This window comes from Dermacentor andersoni, chromosome 7 (genome assembly GCF_023375885.2).
Source record: "Dermacentor andersoni chromosome 7, qqDerAnde1_hic_scaffold, whole genome shotgun sequence".
Taxonomy (NCBI): domain Eukaryota; kingdom Metazoa; phylum Arthropoda; class Arachnida; order Ixodida; family Ixodidae; genus Dermacentor; species Dermacentor andersoni.
Genome location: NC_092820.1, coordinates 164,252,179 through 164,266,742, shown reverse-complemented (window position 1 = coordinate 164,266,742; position 14,564 = coordinate 164,252,179). Strand labels below are relative to the sequence as shown.

Sequence of the window (14,564 nt, the reverse complement as noted above, 5' to 3'; positions counted from 1 at the left end):
GCTCTCAGCTAACGTATTTGCATTTAACGCGTCATTTAATGACATCCTAGCGCACTTTCACCATAGCAACGCAAAGCCGACAGTGCTAAAGATCAGTCAAGTTTTGCAACACCAGCTATTTATTCTACAGTCTAGCACTGACAAACTCCGATCACCTGCGTGAGTTTAGAACCGCAGAAAACAGAGGGCAGGCTCCGTCATGCATCCAGGAAGGGAATGACGCAGAGGAAACAAAAACGCGGTTCCTTCGAAGACGAGGCCGGAAGTTGCCGAAACCCGATTTCGCGCCATATCCTCGTCCAGCAACAACGTCAGCTGACCTTGCTGTGGTGACCTTGCAGGATTTCGAAAACGCGACCGTCGTTAGCGGGCGTCGCAGAGGAAACGGAAGTGCAGCAGACGACAACCTGGCGCAGTTTCGAGTTCGGTCCCGTTGCGCCAGCTGGTGGCGGCTGAAGTCACTTGTCACGAAACCACGCGACCACCGTAAAGGTAGCGCGCACCTTGGCACATGGTGTGCTTTTAGTGTCCCGCAAAAATTACTAGAGAACTTCGGGGCTAGGGCCTACGAGAGTTGCAAGTGTGCCGGTTCACTCTATATTAAAACGATCTTGGTCCTTCTGGTGTCAAATTGTCATAGGGGTGCTCGAATAGCGGATTTTTCAAATCGAATAGAATACAAATACACGAGAAAAACGACCTGCGCATATCGAACCGAATACCGAATATTTACTATTTATAAACAACGTTAAATATAAAGGTTCCGTGGAGTAGGTTAGGCAACAAAACGGCTTATACAGTCGATTGCCTTTATAATGAAGTACTTGAGGCCTCTGAAGTTGTTCGTTGTAAAGGTCGTGCACCGCACAGCTCACAGTAGAACAGGGACAGAATTATTCCTTCGTTATACAGGTCATTTCACTATAGCGGCGTTTGTTGCAGAGGAGCTCGACTGTATACATTACGTGATACATATAATGCCATTTATCAAATGAATTTCAAGCTCAACTGAGAAGCTTGTAAACGAGGAACAAAGGATAAGTGGTGATACATCAGGCGCATCATGGCAATTACAGCAACGAAGCAACGAAACAACACATCATTGGATGCATCTAGTAGGGTGCGGTGATCATTAAAAGAGCTAAGTGCCAATACTACATCACTGTGCATTGTTTTACAGGAATCCAAATATAATGAGACTGTCCAAATAATAAATTGCTTTGCCTACATTGAGACCGATTACTTAACAACTGGAAACTATTGTGCATGAGAGATCTCCTTCATGTGATGGCTAAGGAACAGCTGCATCTGCACGACAACCGCAGATATCCTGCAGCAGAATCATTCGGAAGAACCTCCACTCGCATCAGTAGTTTTCCTGTAGACAGTTACAAATGTCGTTGTTCCTTATAGTATTAGAACAAAATGAATATTCTACAACTCTGAACAGTGAATTCCCGAATATGCGCATACCTTTACTTTGCGAGTTTGCAAGCTGATTCTTTTCAACAAAATGTTGTGTCATAATTGCCACAATTACATGTGCACGTCGATACTTATTGCATTGCTTTGTTTACAAAACTATGAGTGCTTGAACGAAGCGTAAGAAATACATATAATGTTTCACAACACCAGTGTCACAAGTGCAAAGATGAGACTATTCCATGTACAGTTCACCAAAAATGTTTGTGGTCTACAGGATCTGAGAAAAAGCTAAACATCTTTGCAGCTTTGCAATGCAGACTGGTATTTGCATTTTCAGCCTCCAAAAGCACATGCGAACAACATTGTGATTTACGGTTTAGTGGCTGCTGCTACAGCCTGCTTGGAAATTGAAAATTTTCTGAGAGCTAATTTTCCGTAAAGTTCTGTGGTTGACTGTACCAGCCACTGTTCCAATAGCAGCTAAACGATCGCACCACTAGAGTTTGCTCCAGTAATTTTAATAGGAAACTGTAGTCTTGGTCATGATATGGGTATTGCATAGGAGTGTGCATGAAACCATGAGTGTAAAGCTATGCACATGTACGCAGAAAATGCCCAGAAATGAGGGATGTCACTCTGCTTGGACACATAAACAGATGCAGAGATGTTTCATTTCCTAGCTGCTTAACTTTATTATTGTACATATTTTTTCCATAGGAAAGAAGCCATCACGGCATAAAACTACAACAACGTTCTGGGACATTGGTTCACTTTGTCCTTCCCACCACACTCGGGAGCACTTCTCTGTAGAAGTATGCCCAGCTTGCAAGAAGTGCCGGCATCAAGAGGCCAATGTTTTTTCTGTACCAGGCCCTGCAAGCATTAAAGGACGGTAACATTGATGCAACGGAGACTCAGTAGATCAATGTAAGCTAAAAGTAACCCAACTGCCAACACATGTAAACAAAAAGAAAAAAAAAAAATGCCAGCACCAACGAAAATGTAAGACAATTCGTAAACACCTACAGGCATTTTGGTCTATCCTATTCCGATTATTAGCATTCACCTTCAGCTGACCAATCCTGGTGATAGAGCAAGTATCGTAGCATGGCCTATATTTAATTTTATTTCTTTTTGCTGCGTCCTATAATCACATCTGCCATGAAGAGTAAAGGTCTTTTAACGTGACCATCTGTGCAGGGGCACATCCAAGGTGGGGGGGTGGGGCACTGAACACTATACTAGGTGAGGACAAAGTGCCAGCATGTTTCAAGGAAGACAGAATAGGGCAGGGCAGAGAGGGAGAGGGGGGTGTACCCACCAGCTCTTACAATTCCCTCTGGGGTTGTGCCAGTACCTCAGTGATTTTTCTTCTGATCGAGCGTTTACTTTGGAATTAAAGAAATAAAATGAATGAATGACATCATCTTTCAGACTCACAACAAAGGGCGAGAAAGAATGGGCCTAGGTGTCTACAATATGTCCTCCGAATATCAAATTACAATTTACTCTTGGCGTTTCCCTGTTCATCGCTAGACGTACAGCTCCACTCACCAGTTGTACTGCATGTGCTTCTGGTGGTTGTCATTCAGGAAAGACTTGTAGAAGGAAGCCATGTCCTCTATGGGGACGCTGTCTCTAGGCGTGCCTCTTGTCTTGTACTCGGCCAGCTTGCGTTGAGTGAATTCTTCCTTCTTCTGCGGACAAACAAGCGAAGAAACAAGAACTACAGTTCTTGTGCAATGCACACTTGTACCAACAATATTTATCGGTACGAATGGAAGCACAGCATTACAATGCAAAGTGCAGTGACCTTAGATAGAAGTTGTATTCTCAAACAGCTTATGTGGTAAGGTGCTGAAAACTACAATAGGCATGAAAGACAAGTGTCTACATTTGTCATGCCTTTCTTGTCTGCTGTGTGTTTACTTATTCTTGGGGAGGGGAGACGGGGGTGCCATTCCACGCAAGCTATGAACAATCAACTTGCCCAACAAAACAATGGTGCACATGAGGTGGAGACTTGAAGTGATCAAAACGGCTGGCGAAGTGGTGGCTTAAGATCTTTGAGATCAAACAGCACAAAACGGATGGAAGACAAAGACAACATAGGTGTGGACTCACAATTAAATGTTTTATTACACTGATGAGATTATGTACACTTATACAAAGGCTCATGGTGTGTGCTGCCTATGGAAAATGCATCAGCAAATCAAGCCATCCATGAACCTGTATTTTTTTGTAGTGTAAGGTGATAGATGTCTAGCTCATACATGAGGCAGAATATATGGTGTGCCATGTCTGAACTAGTTCAGGAGTTCTTTGGCTCCTATTTCGTGCTGTTTTATTTTGATGTCTTAAAATTATCAACAGCTGTTAACCAAGCTGCTCGAGCCAATGTTTTAAGATGAGGACTCGTTCAAAGTGAAAGGCAAGGGCCCTGGAGAAGAGAGGTCCTTTTGTCAAAACATTGGCTCAAGAGACATTCCTTCTTCAACTACTGTTGACAACTTGCCCAACAGTATGCCTCAGTTTATTTTCAGGGGCTGGCAGGCAGCGGTGTGCTGAAATTGCTTGTGCATGAGACATAGGTCTCATATCTTCGAAGAGGTGCACAATTGGCATTTCATAACACTGACGTTACAGTACAAAACAAGTAACTTGGACAACTGCTTATCTTTGATCCCATATGCGTCCCATTTTGCACTGCCACATTTAACATTACAGAAAAGCACCACTCCAGTATGAATCTCTGAAACCACAGTCTGAACACTGTCCCAACTCAATAATTTATGCTTAAGCTTGTGAACTTGTCTGCCTATGAGCTTTGTAAAAATAAATGAGGGCATTTGCTTTCTTAAACATTGTTTTGTCTTTTGCGGTATTAACAAATATAACAAAGTTTATATAACAAAGTTTATCTTGATGTCTAGCACAGTTACTGCACTTTGAGTGGATTCAATTTGCACATAACATTCCATTAATAAAGGTAAATGTGCTTACTTGACCTATAAAGACTGGTAGCTTACACATCACTGTTAGCAAATGTCAGACTCTGTGAGATTATACTTACCACAACACTTCAGCAGGTGCATTGAAGAAAACCCCTTGGCATTTTTGCTACCACCCTTTAGAAGGCGACTAAATTATTACGAAGTGATATACCAAGAAGTAAGCAGGTTTGGAACACCTTGTAGTGACGGAGGGCTTTCCCATCTGCCGTAAACGGTGCTGCTCTCTGTGATGTTAATGCGCTGTAGACATACCTTACGGATGCAGGCTTTCCACTTTTTATGATTCTCCTACTCATAGCCGAGAACAGCCACATAATGCTGTATAATGCAAACCACTGCTTGAAGCGTGCAAGTACTGTGGCCAGGTTTTTCCCATGACATTACGACTTGCTCGGCAGCATCCAATGCAGTCGACTGTTTGAAACGGTAAGAAAACGTGCAGCCGGCCGTACCCGCTGGAACTCGGCGTTGTGCTTGGACCAGTAGTCTTGGTTCCACGCCTGCATGGCGCCGTACTGCTTCCTGAACAGCAGCTCGGCGGCCGACTCATTCGGTCGGGCGGGCAGAACGACGTGCCGCAGGTTGGACACGGGGTGCGGGGGGGACACGACCGTCGCCACGGCCGACAGTCGTTGCACGTCTTGGGGCCGAACGGAGTCCTTGGCCTTGCTCACCTTCACTGCACCAGTTTTGCTCTGGGGAAAAAACCACGCGATAGCCCGTCTTTCTGTAGCCGATGGGGTATGGGATGGCATGAACTTCTGGTCGCGGAACAAGCAAATCAGATATACACAAGTACTTGTAATTCTTCTTGCTCTGGTACAAAGTTGTTCGAACCGACACTTCGCTAAGTAAACAAGCCAGCAGCTTCGTGAAGAAAGACATCTATTAGGTAATAACATACAGTGCAGTACGTAAACGCAAATCATGAACGAAACGGGCCAAAGGACAACACGTGGAAGTTGTCAAAGAAAAACGCCGCTTTTTTAGTGATTTCACGACAATCTAACGACTGCGTATGTTCACTGTTCCTACCATCCGACTTACATGATGATGCGATGTTCAATGGAGCAACCATCCGGCTTACATGACACTCTGGTGTCAGCGGTGAATGTGCTACGGCCAGCTACGGCTCAGGGCTTGCAGCGCTACAGCTAAGTTACTCGCAAACGTTCACAGGTCGAGAGACTCGCCTCAACTTGCTTTCATTAATTTTCCCGGGTGTTGCAGGCAGCAGAAAAAACCAGACGAAAAATAATAAGAGAACGAACGGATTAATGAAATCCTCGTGAACAACATTAGAGGTTAGTTTACTTGGTTAACTAAAAGATCGCGTGGGTCATAAAGCAACGACGCTAGCGCAAGTCAAGAACGGCAGCAACTTTTCGGGGACAGACACAGCTTCTCATCACAGGCTAGCAAAAATCCAGGCGTACCCAGTGCTTACAGACATGGGATGCGAAGTACAAAAGACTCCTTACGTTCTTCGATAGCAGTTGTAGGGCCCTTTTCACACCCTTCATAGTGAGCAAGACCACGGTGGTGTGCACGACACCTTCACATCACATATTGCGGCGTACGGCTACCATGGATGCGGATACGGAGTTGCTGGACGCCGCCATTTTGTGTCTTAATGAATGTTGTTACATGCAAGACGCCGCTGCGCACTGCAACTTATTTTTAAAAACGTTTTATAAAATACAATATAAGTACACATTTATAAAACATAGCTAAATAATTTTTGTTTTTATAGATGTATTACATTTTTGAAAGTAAACAATTAAACTGCTAAACCTCGACTGGCTACCGCTGCTTGTAACTGCTGCAATGTCTGCGCGCATGTTTTTCTCGCGTGTGTCAGATGTGGACACGTGTTGAACTGCGGATCCAGGATCTGGTGTTTCTGGAATATTTAGTATAAAGGTAGTAGTCAGTCATCGGTCGCCATGCCGAAGGTGAAAACCGAGCGGACGCGTCATCATGAGGTGGTGCAGCGACAGAACATCGGGTTCCGCACCGAGCTCGGCCAGCACATCCTCAAGAACCCGCTGGTGATCAACGGCATGATCGAGAAGTCGGCTATCCGGCCCACCGACGTCGTTCTCGAAGTTGGTCCCGGAACGGGAAACATGACCGTCAAGTTGCTAGAGAAGGCCAAGAAAGTGGTTGCTTGCGAAGTGGACACTCGGCTGGTCGCCGAACTGCAAAAGCGCGTCCAGGGGACGCATCTGCACAGCAAACTGCACATAATCGTCGGCGACGTGCTGAAATCGGAACTGCCCTTCTTCGACATCTGTGTCGCGAACCTGCCGTACCAGATTTCTTCGCCGTTCGTCTTTAAATTGCTGTTGCACCGGCCCTTCTTTAGGTAGCGTGAACACAAGTTCGTAATCGCTTTCTCGCAAGCTTCACCGTTAACGAGTAGTTATTAAGGTGGACAGCCCATTCTATGAAGCAGCGCAGTAATACGCAACCTAAAACCTTTCTAGCGCACTGGGCGTCGAAACTAGCCGAAGCTCGCACGAGTCGATGTATCATTCTGAGTAAATCAGCGGCACACAGAACGGTAAATTCCTCGTTGGCCTTGCGCAGTCGTCGCACAGGCGCGGTAGCGTTGCGTCAGAAGGTGGTGCCTGGGCGTGATTATTATTCTTTAATAGCCTTTGTCTACTAGTTATAACGACGTGTTTATTTCGTATTATTGGCGGCGGCTACAGGACACCAAAGCTAGAACCCCGCAGTCCGTGGGTTAGGGCTCGCAGAGGCCCCAACCTACGGACTGCCCCGATTCTGGCATACCCATGGCTTACTGTAACGTTCGGGAAGTGCGTAATGGGGTACTATACCATAACGTAGGACCATTCATTAATTGTTAAACCCTACCGCTGTTGAGTTAAGGTCTATGCAGATGAGAAACCACAATTTCCATTATAGGTAATTGAACGATCCCGCTAGAAAGTAGCAGCAACTTAAGTTTACACTTGTTTATGGACCACAGGCTTGGTGAAAAAGCTGAATTTATTTGCAATTCAGATGCACAAACTGAAACTGATGATTGCACCGGAAAGTTTGCAAGGCCAAGTTAGATTCCTAGGCAGATAAGAAAATTGGCTTTATGGCCTTCGCAGAGCAAGCAGACTTCTATACTGTGCTTTAATGCTGGCCTTTAAAATAAAGTTTTTTTTTCCTTATTACATAATTCCTGGTGCATATCCTTTTGCTCAGGGGAGTACATGTGTCTTATTGGAATTCATTGCATTTAACTATTCACAGTGCCCGTGCGACACTCGTGTTATGTGATGTGGCAATTTGTGAAAAAAATTGTTTTAGGACATACTATGGTCAGGTCGACCAAACAGGTAGGATTACTTGTAAAGGCATTGTTCGTTGCGTTTAACATGTGTATTAATGTGCAAGTTAATAAAAATTACTGCTCTTAGACTTTAACCTTTTGTCAGGTGCAAAAAAATCTACTCATGGTTTCTGCTATACCTTTTCCCAAATGAATTGTACCACACGGAAGAACCGAAAAAAAAAATTCCTTGTACAAGAATAGTCTGAAAAATCAGCGGCACAACACCTGTCCCACAGATAACTTGAGGCCATAAGCGAAGGTGGGACACACGTCCCTCTGCACCTCTTGGGCTTCTTTCTTTCAGGCTCCCGAGTTGATTATGGCTTCTCATAGAAGAATTCAAAGCACACAATGCAAGGAGGTACTTGGCAGGTTCTACATGCTAGCTTTGTGCATTTTTCCTATGATGTCATTGAGCACCATCGGCACCTTTTGTGCGTAGTGGTGGTGCATGGTTAGTGCCCATGCCCATTGAACCGAACGTCTGTTGGCACCTGTGTCATTATTGAGCATTTCTAGCTTCCTCTCTTGGCATGTGCTAGACTGTGCCAACCCTTGTGAAAGCTCCTCCCATTGATGAGCTGCCTAGTATGACCCAAAAGAACAGGTATGTCACGCTGTTTTGGTAGCAGTGCTGGACACCTTCGACCACTACATTCAGCAGATTTGCACGTAGCTGAAAACAATGGCTCACTCTCGCATCAAGCCTGCCTACAATTCATCTGCCTTACTGGGGTGCAAGAAGTAATTTTTGCACTAATTGGACAACTCATACGTGGCAAAAGAGCAACCAAATTCGTGCATTTGAAGGGCACCAACAGCCAAACAACATAGCAACAAGGAAAACAACTACTAGTGCCCCCTACCAGTTCAAATAAAAGCTTAGCAGTATAATTCCTTTATCTTCTACGACGTGGCGCTACATGTTTCTGTGGGGCTATGCATGTCCCTCTGCGCACACTAAGGCAGCTTTCGCTTGTGGTTGCAGGTGGGACATATATGTCCCAGTGACCAACAACGGGTTAGGCAATGTCTAGAGATTGAATGTTTGGTTGTCATGACTATGCAAGATGTTTGGAGCTCAATTTGTCATGCATAAAATCAGTTACAGGCAGTCGTGCCTCTTTATTGTCACTGCCCTACGTTAGGGCTGCATTTTGTGCCAAGCTTACCTGATAAATGCAGTACCTGTGCAGTGTTCGCATAATGCAAGACTGACAATTCTCGCGTGCTCTCGTTTGTAGGTGTGCCACGCTGATGTTCCAGCGAGAGTTTGCCCAGCGGCTCGTGGCTAAGCCAGGTGACAAACTGTACTGCCGTCTGTCTGTCAACACACAGCTGTTGGCACGCGTCGACATTCTCATGAAGGTTGGCAAAAACAACTTCCGGCCCCCGCCCAAGGTTGAGTCGAGCGTTGTGCGGCTCGAGCCACGCAATCCGCCGCCGGCCATCAACTTCATCGAGTGGGACGGCCTGCTCCGCATCTGCTTCGTGCGGAAGAACAAGACCCTCAGTGCTGCCTTCAAGCAGACATCCGTCCTGGCTATGCTAGAAAAGAACTACAGGGTCCACTGCTCGGTGGCCAACGAAGAGCTGCCCGGTGAATTCAACATGAAGGAGAAGGTGGACGAGATCTTGACGCAAGGAGGCTACGCCGACAAGCGTGCCCGCACAATGGACACCGACGACTTTATGGCTCTGCTGCACCTGTTCAACTCAAATGGCATCCACTTCTCCTGAGGCATGTGGACATTAAGAAGTATTGTGCCATTTAAAGGAATTAGCAGAATAGTTATACCCATGGGCGCTTTCCAGTGGGGCTATTGCTAAGTGACGTATTGATTAGCATTTGATGGAATCCAAGTATTGCATCTGCTTGTTTCTGAGAATAGGCTCACCTCAACGAGTTCGAATTAGTGCTGTGATTGTAATATGCATTCAACTACCATTGTAGTGTGATGCGTCTTGACTACAACTGTACATTAAGATGACCTTGTTCACATTACACTTATCAGATTGCAATTAAACAGATTATCCAATGGAATGCCACTTTGCCTTGGCTTCATTAAATAACTCTTTGCTCCTATAGATTCCGTTTTAATTGTGAAACATTTTCACAACACATATTCGATATGTCCTACGAAAATTCTCGTCGTTTTCAACCTACGACTAACATTTTCGGCTTTTCATTACAATCTGTTTCAGCATCGCTTTGAAAACAAAATCTCGTGTTTTGTTGAAGCGGCAGCCAAATTTCCCAAGCAACGCCACAAGCAAACTGAAAGGATGATTTTGCAACGTCACCCGTTTTTCTGGTGACTCTTCAACTATGGTGCACAGTTCATAGTACTGTTGGGCCAGAGCATCGTTTTCTACAGAATGCGTCAAGTTATACAGGTGCTGCTTTTCTGAAAGCTGCACGTCACAATTCTGCGCTTAGGCCCAATAACTTAACATCTAAACACACTGAAGGGCTCACTTGCTGTATTGGCAGCTAAATCTTCCAAGTTGACACTCCCATCCTTTGCACCATTTAGGCTTCAAGGCAGCAGCATGGCTTCTGCCAAGATTGCATCCATAGTTGTTTTTAAAGCACGAAGGTGATATCAAACGCGATTTTACTAGATGAAGGCACCTTGTCACCGGCTCATGCACCACGGGCAATGTAAATGCCAATAAAACGAGACATCAACTAGTTAACTTGATCACTGCCATACTCATTTATTACATAACTTGTGGATACACACAAACACGAATGTAGTCGGCAAGAACGAAAACCATGGTAACAAAAAAAAAAGCCATAAGGCGCTTCACAGCTGTCGTGTTGCACCACTTTCAAAGAGGACTGCGGCTAGCCAAGAGTGACGCATACAATGAGAAAAAGAAGTGGATGTGGGGACATTGAAACTAAAATGCAGTGATTCATTAATAGTCCTTTGCATGCTTTAGCCTAGTGTCCTTCAGAGAAAAAGCAGATAAAGCATGGAACATCAAAACACACAACTAGTTTCTTTCCTTCCTTTGTACATTGTCAACCTGGCTTGTACAACCTTCCTTCGTTCTTCGAAACAGCGCCAACTTCCTTCCAGAAGCAACAGTCTACGAAAGCACAGCCCAAACAGTTCAGCACACCAACGGTAAAAGCTGAAACATACACACACACACAGCCCCTCAGATGTAGCAGTTAATACAGTGCGAACGACGGCATAGGATGTCTGGCAATATAGCAACTCTCTTTTGACACTTGAAAGAAAACCGCAGAAAGATCCCGAACAGTGAAGAACACAATGGAAGAGCAACACAGAACAACTAAAAACACATGGGGAAAGACGTCGAAGCTTTGTGGGCGAAAACCCTGGAGTGAATCGTCCACGAAAAATAAATGTAAACAAGCACCTTCCGTTCAGCAATTGTAACATCGGCCTATTCTCTTGTTTCATCATTTTTCAATCACCGTTTGTAACATACAATGAGGAGGGAGAGACGTGACCTCACCACTTGGGCGAGGCTCAGCCATAAAAAGCTCTCTAGAAAAACATGATATATATGAAGACGAAAAAGAAAAAAAAAGGCGGCATAAATACACTTCACTCCCCACATTCATGCACACACGGTGAGGATAAAAAGGGTCTCGGAGGTATTTAGAGTGGATGCACCAACCTCTCTAAGGCTCGGGAAATGCAAGTTCATCGAGAGAGGAAAGTCGGTGGACGCCGACCACCGACGACTAAAGGGCCGTGTCCCAGTAACACTATCACGTGGAATGCAACATTGCAGCAGAGTGCCGCAAAAGAAAAACAATTGGCACCGCAATAAGCTTTGCCATAGGCAGGTCACGGGGGGATGGTGCAGACTGGGGATTTGTGGTAACGAAGCCAAGGATGATCAAGGTACATAGAAGGGTTCAACAGAATTCATTTTTTTTTTTTCTCCTTGGCCGTCTCGGGTGGGCTTGTAAAGAGGGTCTTGCCACCATGGCCTCATATGTACAAAAAGAGCGCGTGTAGTCGAATGTGTGCGCTTATACACCCAACAACATGAATGTGACGCAGCGATGAACAAAATGGCGGGCTGCTGAAGTTAGAGAAAGAGGAGGGGGGGAGAAAAAAAAGGAAAGCTAATGAAAAAAAAGCGCAAATGAAAAGTTATCTCTTCGAGACACTTCCGAGGCAGCTTTGTTGTGGAGCGTCCCTGACCCTCCGTTTCTTTCGTCCTGCCCAAACGAAGACGGCTTCTACAAACGTCGCGCTATGGTTTTAAATTTCGCTCGAAACGCGTGCATCGCGACAAACCCGCTCGACTGGTTTCAGGGGCGCTACTCTTTCCCCGAGACGGAGACTACTGCTCATTCTCAATGCAGGCGCTCGGCAAGGTGCCCTTAGCTGCCGGTGGCTTCGAAGTGCACCGGCACAATAAAATCCTGCGCACTAAAAAGAAAGTGGCGCCACTAGAGGTGCACCTCGAAGGCCTTCACAGCATTGGGCCCCACGAACGGATTGGTCGCCACTGGCGCCTTCTGTGTGGGTAGTGATGCCCACTCGGCGTCGAAGGGATCCTGGAAGGCGGAGCTTGTGGCATCTCCAGACAGCGGTGGCGTGGCACTTCCAGTGAGGGGCGGGGCTTGCGACTCCTTGGCCCAGTGGGAGGAGAACAGCGAGGTGGAACGCGTTGGGGACACAAGACCGTCGGCGGCGCTCAGCGACTGGCTGCGCAGCTGTGGAGCGCCGACTCGACGAGGCAGGGCGTGAGGTGGGGCCGCTATGGGGGCGGGGCTCCGTCGGGCGGTGGGCGGGGCTGCGGAAGAGGACTGCGTGGGCAGGGAGGCCAGCCAGGCATCGGCGCGAGATGAGTCAGCCCAGGGGTTGCCTGTACAGACATGTCAAACACACTCGTCAGGACAGCTAAATGCAACAATGGTATGCCGGCCAGGTATCGGCACAATATGAAGCAGAATGAATAAATGTAGTGTTGAATTATAGTCTGGTGACAGCCAATCCCAGGAAAACATTATGTGCAACCTTCAGCCCTCCACACTTCAAGAAGTACCACATCCTGTGCTTGACCAATTCTAACACACAATTTTTTTCTGGAATAAATTACTGAAAATTACATGCACAATTAGATTGTGGTACAAATTAGAACTGCACTAGCGCAAAATATTTCTGATATCTCATTCAAACCACACGCCAGTGTAGTTGTAGAAGCTGTGATAGCTTTATGCCTGCTTTGCAAGTTCCTTAGGCTGCCACGGTCGGCAAGGTATTAAAAAAATTCAACATTTGAAATCCCACACACAATACTGCATAAGTGTTGGTCGGCTGTCGATTGTGAAGAAGAGGCCTCCGTCAGTGATATTAGGGACGCTTGGTCTATTGTGGCTCGAATTCAATCAATTTTCTTTTCCCAAGTCGGGACAAAGTGCCATTACTCTCGCCTGCCATGAAGAAATGCCGGGTGGACATTGCTTTGGTCACTTCTGGCTGTTAAATTTGGGTGTCACTCTCACTTGGACAAGAAAGCTACCTCACTAGGGTGAAGCAAGGAGTCAAGTAAAGGCAGTGACATGCGTACGAATGATAAGGATTAGGGCTGGAGGAGGGCAGGGAGACTAAGATGGCCAGATTCATAGTGCACATATTCAGGCACCCTATGAACGGCAATTTGTTTCCACATTCTTGACCTTTCACCGACTTAACAATAAGCATGATGGCTAGGGAATACCTCACGTGAAAACTTCTGTGCAGGAAAACAAAGCCTCTTTTCAACCGTGAAACCACGATGCCCCATTATATGCAACAGCGCCTTCTGTAGAAGCAGAGTCAATGGCTCATTCACTGAAAAAGCTCAAATGGCAAATATGGTATGTTAGGTATTTGCTTGAATACAGATCCTCCAGTGCTTAAGATCTGCATGATTTTAAAGAGGACGGTTGGATGAGTATATCGCCTTCTTGAAGTAAATGAGCAGACAAGAAAGTGTAGGTGCGTGCAGCCGTTATCACATCATTGCCATCATGCTGTCATCATGCTGCCGTCGTTGTGCTGTCATGTTGTCAACAAAAACATGTCAACAATTATTTGTGCTCCCATCATCAAACATCATTATGCGGCTTACTTTGCAACATGTCAGCAGTATACAGTGAACCTCGTGGATACGATCTCGTTATGTACGATGTTTTGGTGCCACCATTCACAATCGAGAGCACACAAAATGACTATATAGAGTAATTTTACTGGTTTATAAGTTCCCGGAAAACACGATCTTTCAGCACCAACGTTCAGTACATTGCAACACTGCGACCTTGTGATACGTTTTCCGGCTGTTAGATCCCATGTAAACAAGAAAATGCATGGGACGTGCGTGATGGAGAACAGTAGCAGTGCACGGGGGCAGCGTCACCGCCTGTCTCGCATGAAAAAACACAGGCGCGCACTCGATTTCTTATTACAGTATCAGCAAATCCCCTCCTGGGTCCTCGCACAGTACATTCACAGCTACCACCGCCAACCCTATTGCGATAAGCATCTTCACTTATGTGTTTTCACAGCGCGTGGAGCGTAGTGCCATTGGAAGAGCACGTACTGCACGGCTTTAGTAGGCAATAATCCAAACACGCTGCCGTTCCCTGCTGCAGGCACCATGGTGTGAGCGTTACGTTTTGCTTCAACGGCATCCGGTGTCGCCCACAAGCTCAATTTTGTTAAAGTTTTCAGTCGCCATCCTAAAACACTAGGCAATAGGAAAACAACAAAGACGTGTCTCGGGCCCCC

General features: G+C 45.9%; 3 protein-coding genes across 5 annotated transcripts in view; 1 reads left to right on the top strand and 2 right to left on the bottom strand.

Annotated features, from left to right (window-relative positions):
* Window positions 1–2,092: 2,092 nt before the first annotated feature.
* Coa8 (Cytochrome c oxidase assembly factor 8) lies at window positions 2,093–6,067 on the bottom strand. The gene is made up of 4 exons (XM_050180516.2): window positions 5,921–6,067; window positions 4,892–5,134; window positions 2,980–3,122; window positions 2,093–2,298 (listed from the first exon to the last, which is right to left on the bottom strand). Exons 1-4 carry the CDS (start codon window positions 5,960–5,962, stop codon window positions 2,193–2,195), a joined length of 534 nt encoding a protein of 177 aa, XP_050036473.1. The 5' UTR covers window positions 5,963–6,067; the 3' UTR covers window positions 2,093–2,192.
* A 187-nt stretch (window positions 6,068–6,254) lies between these two features.
* On the top strand, window positions 6,255–9,838 carry LOC126533231 (dimethyladenosine transferase). The gene is made up of 2 exons (XM_050180506.3): window positions 6,255–6,807; window positions 9,039–9,838. Exons 1-2 carry the CDS (start codon window positions 6,386–6,388, stop codon window positions 9,532–9,534), a joined length of 918 nt encoding a protein of 305 aa, XP_050036463.1. The 5' UTR covers window positions 6,255–6,385; the 3' UTR covers window positions 9,535–9,838.
* Window positions 9,839–10,490: 652 nt separating this feature from the next.
* The window catches only part of numb (NUMB endocytic adaptor protein), a 100,397-nt gene continuing 96,323 nt past the window's right edge, over window positions 10,491–14,564 (bottom strand). For all 3 annotated transcript variants that reach the window (XM_050180481.3, XM_050180480.2, XM_050180479.3), the window contains exon 7: window positions 10,491–12,660. In XM_050180481.3, coding sequence (XP_050036438.1) covers window positions 12,242–12,660 — 419 coding nt within the window. In that variant the 3' untranslated portion in view covers window positions 10,491–12,241. The remainder of the gene's footprint in view (window positions 12,661–14,564) is intronic.